The 9779-nt window shown below is 53.3% G+C and overlaps 1 protein-coding gene across 1 annotated transcript in view; it reads right to left on the bottom strand.

Annotated features, from left to right (window-relative positions):
* The window catches only part of LOC119956613 (pleckstrin homology domain-containing family A member 7-like), a 64372-nt gene that overhangs the window by 31404 nt on the left and 23189 nt on the right, over window positions 1–9779 (bottom strand). The window contains exons 7-8 of the mRNA XM_038783950.1: window positions 3249–3710; window positions 1373–1397 (exon numbers count right to left, since the gene is read on the bottom strand). Coding sequence (XP_038639878.1) covers window positions 1373–1397; window positions 3249–3710 — 487 coding nt within the window. The remainder of the gene's footprint in view (window positions 1–1372; window positions 1398–3248; window positions 3711–9779) is intronic.

Below are 9779 nucleotides of genomic sequence, written 5' to 3'. Positions count from 1 at the left end.
CCCCTCCTCACCCTGACCCTCCTCACCCTGACCCTCCTCACCCCCACCCCCTCATTACCCTGACCCTCCTCACCCCCACCCCCTCCACACCCTGACCCTCCTCACCCCCACCCCCTCATTACCCTGACCCTCCTCACCTCCACCCCCGCCACACCCTGACCCTCCTCACCCCCACCCCCTCCTCACCCTGACCCTCCTCACCCTGACCCTCCTCAGCCCCACCCCCTCATTACCCTGACCCTCCTCACCCCCACCCCCTCCTCACCCTGACCCTCCTCACCCTGACCCTCCTCGCCCCCACCCCCTCCACACCCTGACCCTCCTCACCCTCGACCACCTCACCCTGACCCTCCTCACCCCAACCCTCCTCACCCCCACCCCCTCCTCACCCCCACCCCCTCCTCACCCTGACCCTCCTCACCCTGACCCTCCTCACCCCCACCCCCTCCTCACCCTGACCCTCCTCACCCTGACCCTCCTCACCCTGACCCTCCTCACCCCCACCCCCTCATTACCCTGACCCTCCTCACCCCCACCCCCTCCACACCCTGACCCTCCTCACCCCCACCCCCTCATTACCCTGACCCTCCTCACCCCACCCCCTCCTCACCCTGACCCTCCTCACCCCACCCCCTCATTACCCTGACCCTCCTCACCCCCACCCCCTCCTCACCCTGACCCTCCTCACCCTGACCCTCCTCACCCCCACCCCCTCCTCACCCTGACCCTCCTCACCCTGACCCTCCTCACCCCCACCCCCTCCACACCCTGACCCTCCTCACCCCCACCCCCTCATTACCCTGCCCACCCCTCGCCCCCACCCCCTCCACACCCTGACCCTGAATCACTCCCACCCCCTCATTACCCTGACCCTCCTCACCACCTCATCACTCAGTCCGTGTCCAGTCCGTGTCCAGTCTGGGGGAATCCTGTCCGTGTCCAGTCCGGGGGAATCCTGTCCGTGTCCAGTCCGTGTCCAGTCCGTGTTCAGTCCGTGTTCAGTCCGTGTCCAGTCTGGGGGATATTCTGAGGGGGAATGTGCTTCTGATGATCATGTTTATGATTTATGGTGAGACATTCCCGTACCAGCCTCCCCGGACAGGCGCCGGAATGTGGAGACTAGGGGCTTTTCACAGTAACTTCATTGAAGCCTACTCGTGACAATAAGCGATTTTCATTTCATTTTCATTTTCATCTGATATCGATGCTGGAGTCTGTGACTTGTGGATTTTCATTTCCACAACCAGGAAATTCGGGGTCTGTGATCAATAGCTATTGTTGTTGGTGAATTTTCAGCGATTAAACCGGGTTAAAGATCATCTCCAGCACGCCTGCTTTAACCACACTCGCAGGATTCTGGATTAACCATTACCTCAATAAATAATTCCAGTAATTCCCTGCAGGTCAGGTTAATCAATCAGCAGCGTCTATTTTGTACAGTTTGTGATTGGTGTTGTGTCACCATCCTGTTAGCTCTCCTCTGCTTCAACTTGTGAAAACAGCAACAGGAAATGAAAGCAGAGAGAGGGACACAGGACAGCACAGCTCGATAGTTAAAGGTGGTTATTGTCATCAGACACTGGGATCTTCCAGTCTGAGGCTGCGATTGGGGATTCGCCGCAGCTACACTCTCCAATTAGAAATCTGCCTTTCAGAATTGACTGGATCAGCACCACCAACGTTACAATTTTGGGAACCCAGCAGCAAGATGCACAGTGGGATCCCACAGGCAGCAATGTGATAGCGACCTGGATCCAGGACTCTGGAGGAGAACTGACCTCCGCTCTGCTGTCAAACCATGATTACTCAAACTCACATCCACAGGAGGGGACACGCACAGACTCACTTTAGCATCTCATCCATCAGAAAGGCAGCACCTCTGACAGTGCAGCACTCCCTCAGTACTGACCCTCTGACAGTGCGGCACTCCCTCAGTACTGACCCTCTGACAGTGCGGCACTCCCTCAGTACTGACCCTCTGACAGTGCTGCACTCCCTCAGTACTGACCCTCTGACAGTGCAGCACTCCCTCAGTACTGACCCTCTGACAGTGTGGCACTCCCTCAGTACTGACCCTCTGACAGTGCAGCATTCCCTCAGTACTGACCCTCTGACAGTGTGGCACTCCCTCAGTACTGACCCTCTGACAGTGCGGCACTCCCTCAGTACTGACCCTCTGACAGTGCGGCACTCCCTCAGTACTGACCCTCTGACAGTGCGGCACTCCCTCAGTACTGACCCTCTGACAGTGCTGCACTCCCTCAGTACTGACCCTCTGACAGTGCTGCACTCCCTCAGTACTGACCCTCTGACAGTGCGGCACTCCCTCAGTACTGACCCTCTGACAGTGCGGCACTCCCTCAGTACTGACCCTCTGACAGTGCGGCACTCCCTCAGTACTGACCCTCTGACAGTGCGGCACTCCCTCAGTACTGACCCTCTGACAGTGCTGCACTCCCTCAGTTCTGACCCTCTGACAGTGCAGCACTCCCTCAGTACTGACCCTCTGACAGTGCGGCACTCCCTCAGTACTGACCCTCTGACAATATACTACTCTCTTTGTAATGAACGTCTGACTTGAAGCCACATTGTTGTGAGGGGTGTTAACCTTTCTGAGCTGTGGCTGATAAGAACTCCTCACTCAAAGGAAGTTCCTGAAGCAGGAGTTTATCCAATTGATTTTTGATCCCTCTTGTGACCTATAAACTCAGTATTTTATTGATCTTACTTATGTCAGTTAACCTTGTTCACCTCGACAGCCTCCACCGCACAATCTCAAGGTGTAGGAATGATGATTCAGTCACTTTGCTTCGGGCTCCCTGGTCTTTCTCAAGTTTTGTAAGTAACTCTCTTACTCCATTTGCTGAAGAAACCTTTCAGCTACCGAATGGCGATGGTTGAGACCAGGCATCAGGCAATAAACCTGGACTCTTCCTCGCTGATTTCTGCAATTACTCTGCAGCTGTACTGGGGAGGTTAGACATCAGGATTCAAGCAGCACGGTGGCGCAGTGGTTAGCACTACTGCCTCACGGCACCAAGGACCTGGGTTCAATCCTGGCCCTGGGTCACTGTCCGTGTGGAGTTTGCACATTCTCCCCGTGTCTGTGTGGGTCTCACCCCCACAGCCCAAAGATGTGCAGGGTTGGTGGATTGGCCTCGCTAAATTACCCCTTAATCGGAAAAAAAATAATTGGGTACTCTAAATTTATATAAAAAAGGATTCAAGCAGCATTCTTGTCTACTTACTCGTCCTCCTGTTCCTCAGGGAGTTGCTCTTTCTGGGAACGAACCCATTGCTCAACATTACACAATGAGCTTCTCTGTGGGTCCACGTACTCATCGCCAGGCTTGGGACCCCCCTCAAATCTGAACGCGCTGTTCTGAACCCCACTTGTGGGAGTGGAAGGGGGGACAGTACCATTGTGTGGTGGGGGGGTCAGCTGCTCGAGGGAGATGGTCAAACATGGGTCATCTCTGTGACTATTGGTTGGCGCCAGCAGGTCCTGTCTGACCACCTCCAATTTCCTTTCCATCATTTCACTCCTGCTGCCCATTTGCCGCCTTGGCTCTGACAGTTTGGCGATTTCCAGTGACTCAGCACTTTGGGCATTTTCCCGGTCTTGGAGTAAGCCAGATTTTGTGAAATCCTCAAAGCTGGAATATCGTTGTTCCTGGGGAACTCGCTTTGCAGCTTTCATCGAGGTGATGCTGGAAAAACAATAAGCAAACATTTAAAGGGTGAATAAACTGAGTTGTAAAGGTGAAGAAAGAAATTCCAAATTACGTCCCGATATACTGAACTCTTAAATACAGCCTGTGGTTTTACAAATGGACATAGAGGTCAAAGATGGCTGTGGATGTAACTCCAGTCACTGGTTGAATTGCTGGTGGCTGCTGCTAAGAGAGAGAGAGAGAGAGACAATGGAATCACCCCATGTCTCCAGCCAAGGACACATCAAAAGCACAGAAGCCATACTGAAAGTAACTGCTATCTCCTGTTGAGATAATGGGAGCTGATTATAATCTCCGCAGGAATGTCCAAGACCGGTTTGTAGATCTCAACTTCCAGGAATATACAAAGACGGGGATAAAGACCAACTGTAAAACGTGCTCCGCGTCCGACTCGCGCTGGGTGCGTCAGTATGTGACACAGGAGGAAAGGCAGCCAGCGTTACTCCTACAAGTTTTGCAGGTATCTCTCTCTCTCTGATTGCTGTAGACGGCCAAGTCAGCAAAGCCACAGCTGAAAAGGAAACAGGGCAGCTTCTCATATAAACCACAGAACACGGGAATATCAAAACCAACTATTCAGCGCCTTTCTGAAAAAGCAGGTGGTGTCATTCCCTGCTGCTCCCCCCACGCAGGATACAGGATAGGGTGGTCTCCGGCACCTGGGTGGGGGAGGGGAAGGTTTCAGACATTTACCGGGAACTTCAGGAGGTGGAGGAAGCCCCAGTGGAGGAACTAGGGCGGGGAGCTGGATGCGGGCCTGTGGGCGGACGCCTAATTAGAGTCAATTCCTCCTCATCATGTGCCAGGCTCAGCTTAATCCAGTTTAAGGTGGTCCACCCGGCGCACATGATGGCAGCCAGGATGATCGAGCTCTTTGGGGTTGAGGGTAGATGCGCGAGGTGTGCGGGAAGCCTGCAGACCATGTCCATATGCTCGGGGCTTGCCCGGCTCTGAAGGGATTCTGGCAGGGATTCGCTAAGGCAATGTCCAAGATCTTAGACACGCGGGTGGTGCCGAGTCCAGAGATAGCGATCTTTGGTGTGTGAGACGATCCGGGAGTTCAGGGGGCGAAAGAGGCCGACGTCCTGGCCTTTGCCTCCCTGGTAGCCTGGAGACGGAGCGTATTAATGTGGAGGGGCTCGAAGCCCCCGAGTGTAGAGACCTGGGTTAGTGACATGGCCGGGTTTCTCAGCCTTGAGAGGGTCCATGGCGGGGTTCGCTCGGAGGCGGCAGCCGTTCCTCGACTTTCTAGGAGAGCAGTAAAGGTCAGCAGCAGCAGCACCCCGGGGGGGGGGGGGGGGTCATTACGTTGTATTGTTCCTTTCTTTGTACATACGATTAACATTTATTTTATTCTGTTAATTGTTGCGTCTGGTTATGCAAAAATTATGTTTTTGACAAAAATGTGAATAAAAATAATTCAAATTTAAAATAAACTATTCAACTACTGAAGTCAGCACGGCTGGAATGTGCAACGTCCCACTGACAAGTCAAAGACTGATTTGTCTATATACTTTTTTTATTCTTAAAATAAATTTAGAGTACCTAATTCATTTTTTCCCAATTAAGGGGCAATTTAGCGTGGCCAATCCACCTACCCCGCACATCTTTTAGTTGTGGGGGTGAAACCCACGCAGACACAGGGAGAATGTGCAAACTCCTCACAGACAGTGACCCAGGGCTGGGATCGAACCTGGGACCTCAGCACCGTGAGGCAGCAGTGCTAACCAGTAGGCCACCGTGCTGCCCTCTCATTTTCAAACATAAATATTGGACTGGGAAAATGATCCCTAAAAGAAGGAATCTGTTTTAAATGAAATGAAAATCGCTTATTGTCATAAGTAGGCTTCAAATGAAGTTACTGTGAAAAGCCCCTAGTCGCCACATTCCAGCGCCTGTTCAGGGAGGCTGTTGCGGGAATCGAACCGTGCTGCTGGCCTGCCTTGGTCTGCTTTCAAAGCCAGCTATTTAGCCCACTGTGCTAAACCAGCCTCTATGAATCTTCTTGTGACCCACCAAAGTGGTTGAATAAAGAAAGGGAGCCAGTTCATCAGGCATCACCCGGGATCACAGGCCTGGGGACTGATAGATAATGGGGCGGAGCTGTTAAAATCTGATGTTAAAGACAAGCTGATCCTCAACACGAAGAACATATTGTATTCAACGTGATAATTATCACAGAATGTAAATTGACCAATAGGAGCCTTGCTCGTTGTCAGTAAACTGCTTTTTACTGACAATCTCCACGAGCTCCTGTGATTTTATTAACTCTACAGCCTTAACTCTAAAGTTCAAACACCACGACCTACATCCTCTTCCTCCTCTCAAACCCACATCACATCTCACTGTCCTGGCCTCTATTCCAAATCATTCAATTGCAAAACTTCTAAATTAGTGAACTTCCAATCAGCTTCTTTCCATCTCTGATTATTAAATATCAACTTCAGTCACAGCGCAGTTTACTTCTCTTGTTTTCTGGAAATATCTGAAATAAGACCAGGGGCGGGATTCTCCGACTTCGCTGGGGGGCCGGGATTCTCCGACTTCGCTGGGGGGCCGGGATTCTCCGACTTCGCCGGGGGGCGGGATTCTCCGACTTCGCCGGGGGGGACGGGATTCTCCGTATTCGCCGGGGGGGCGGGATTCTCCGTATTCGCCGGGGGGGGGCGGGATTCTCCGACTTCGCTGGGGGGCCGGGATTCTCCGACTTCGCTGGGGGGGCGGGATTCTCCGACTTCGCCGGGGGGGACGGGATTCTCCGACTTCGCCGGGGGGGGCGGGATTCTCCGACTTCGCCGGGAGGCGGGATTCTCCGACTTCGCCGGGAGGCGGGATTCTCCGACTTCGCCGGGAGGCGGGATTCTCCGACTTCACTGGGGGGCGGGATTCTCCGACTTCACTGGGGGGCGGGATTCTCCGACTTCGCCGGGGGGCGGTGTGAATCCCGCGCCCGCCGTGACCCGAATTCTCTGGCACCAGAGATTCGGTGGGGGCGGGAATCGCTCTGCGCCGGTCGGCGTGCCCCCCCCCCTCCCGGCGATTCTCCGGCCCAGGATGGGCCGCTGTCAAGCTTCTCCCGCCGGAGTGGATCAAACCACCTACCTTACCGGCGGGAGCAGGTGGCGTAGGCGGGCTCCGGGGTCCTGGGGTGGGGGGCACGGGGCCATCTGGCCCCGGGGGGTGCCCCCACGGTTGTCTGGCCCGCGATCGGGACCCACCGATCGGCGGGCGTGCCTGTGCCGTGGGGGGCACTCTTTTCCTTCCGCCTTCACCATAATCTTCACCATGGCGGAGGCGGAAGTGACCCCCTCCCCTGCGCATGTGCGGGGATGACATCAGCAGCCACTGACGCTCCGGCGCATGCGCGGACTTCCGCTGGCCGGTGAAGTCCCTTCGGCCCCGGCTGGCATGGCGCCAAAGGCCGTTCCCACCGGCCCGCGGAGTGCCAACCACTCCAGCGCAGGCCTAGCCCCTCAATGTGAGGGCTTGGCCCCTAAAGGTGCGGAGACTTCCCCAGCTTTGGGGCGGCCCGATGCCGGAGTGGTTCCCGCCACTCCATCTCGCCGGGACCCCCCGCCCGCCGGGTAGGGGGAATCCCAGCCCAGGAGTGGGCCATTCAGCCCCTCTAACCTGAGTCTTGGATATAATTATGATGTGGAGATGCCGGTGTTGGACTGGGGTGAGCACAGTAAGAAGTCTTACAACAGCAGGTTAAAGCCCAACAGGTTTGTTTCGAATCACTAGCTTTCGGAGCGCAGCTCCTTCTTCATTCACCTGAGGAAGGAGCTGTACTCCTAAAGCTAGTGATTCGAAACAAACCTGTTGGACTTTAACCTGCTGTTGTCAGACTATTTATTGAATATAATCAATGATGGATCAAACACAATCTGTCTCGCAGTGGAGAATTCCAAAGATCTGAATGAGGAAGTTCTCACCTCAGCCCTAACGAGCTGCCTTGATATCCTGGGTACGCTGCTTCCCGATGAAGAGATAGAACATAGAACAGGCCCTTCGGCCCTCGATGTTGTGCCGAGCAATGATCACCCTACTCAAACCCATGTATCCACCCTATACCCGTAACCCAACAACCCCACCCTCAACCTTACTATTAGGACACTACGGGCAATTTAGCATGGCCAATCCACCTAACCCGCACATCTTTGGACTGTGGGAGGAAACCGGAGCACCCGGAGGAAACCCACGCAGACACGGGGTGGACGTGCAGACTCCACACAGACAGTGACCCAGCCGGGAATCGAACCTGGGACCCTGGAGCTGTGAAGCATTTATGCTAACCACCTATGCTACCCGTGCTGCCCCACGATTTAATGAAGGGATTTAGGGCAATGTATCCGAGTTTACTGATGTTACAAAGCTAGGTGGAAAAGTAACTGTAATGTTTCCAGGAGACGGGAGTGAAAAGCCAAATTGTTTATTTGAATCTGAATATAAACAATCTGAATATAAAGCTGTTCCCACAAAATAAACGTCCCAGTAAAATATGGAGAAGTGGGAAATTATCCACTTTGGGAGCAGAATGTATTTTAAAGTTGACAGCCTGAGAAATTGACACTGGGACCTACATGTCATCGGGGTCGACTGTGCAGGAAAGGCCATTTGACCCATTGCCTCAGCGCTGGTCAAAAACAACTACCTAACTATTCTAATCCCATTTCCCAGCACTCAAAGAACAAAGAGAACAAAGAACAAAGAAAATTACAGCACAGGAATAGGCCCTTCGGCCCTCCCAGCCTGCGCCGATCCAGATCCTTTATCTAAACCTGTCTCCTATTTTCCAAGGTCTAGTTCCCTCTGTTCCCCGCCCGTTCATATATCTGTCTAGATGCCTCTTAAATGATGCTATCGTACCCGCCTCTACCCCCTCCACTGGTAAAGCGTTCCAGGCACCCACCACCCTCTGCATAAAAAACTTTCCACACACATCTCCCTTAAACTTTACCCCTCTCACTTTGAAATCGTGACCCCTTGTAACTGACACCCCCACTCTTGGGAAAAGCTTGTTGCTATCCACCCTGCCCATACCTCTCATAATTTCGTAGACCTCAATCAGGTCCCCCCTCAACCTCCGTCTTTCCAACAAAAACAATGCTAATCTACTCAACCTTTCTTCATAACTAGCACCCTCCATACCAGGCAACATCCTGGTGAACCTCCTCTGCACCCTCTCCAAAGCCTCCACATCCTTCTAGTAATGTGGCGACCAGAACTGCACGCAGTATTCCAAATGTGGCCTAACCAAAGCCCATAGCCTTGCCTGTCCTGGGATCACAAGTCCAGATCTAAATACATCTTCAATGTTGTGAGGGTCTCTGCCTCCACCCCCCTTTCAGGCAGCGAGTTCCAGACTCCCACCGCCCTCTGGGTGAGGGTTTCCCTCACATCCCCTCGAAACCTCCGGCCCCTCACCTTAAATCTCTGCCCCCTGGTCATTAATCCCTCCACCAAGGGGAAAGGTTGCTTCCTGTCTGCTCTATCTAGTCCTGTACAGGGATCACAGGAAGTAAATATTCAGGTACAGTCGGCAATTAAAAAGGTAAATGGTCTGTCAGTCTGTCAGCCTACATTGTAAAGAGATTAGAGTAGAAAAATAGAAGAGATTTTTCGACAATGCAGAGCGAGGCCAAACAGCGCGGGTTCAATTCCCGTACCGGCTTGAGGTTATTCATGAAGGCCCCGGCCTTCTCAACCTCGCCCCTCGCCTGCGGTACGGTGATCCTCACGTTAAATCACCACCGGTCAGCTCTCCCCTCAAAGGGGAAAGCAGCCAATGGTCATCTGGGACTATGGTGATTTTACACTGATACCGAGTACTGGTGAGTGTGCAGCTGGAATAAGAGGCACAGTTTTGGTCACCTTACCCAGAACTTTGTCCCTTCAGCTGCCTGAGGCCTGAAATATGGCAGCAAATTGCAAAACGTTTGATACCAAGTAACAGGATTAAATGATAAAGAACCGGATCCATTGGGATTGTGGACAGTGGGAGCGAATGGGAAGGAGTTTGATCCATTGGGATTGTGGACAGTG

The sequence above is a fragment of the Scyliorhinus canicula genome, chromosome 23 (genome assembly GCF_902713615.1).
Source record: "Scyliorhinus canicula chromosome 23, sScyCan1.1, whole genome shotgun sequence".
Taxonomy (NCBI): domain Eukaryota; kingdom Metazoa; phylum Chordata; class Chondrichthyes; order Carcharhiniformes; family Scyliorhinidae; genus Scyliorhinus; species Scyliorhinus canicula.
Note: the sequence above shows the minus strand (reverse complement) of the source record. Positions and strands in the feature narration are given on the sequence as shown.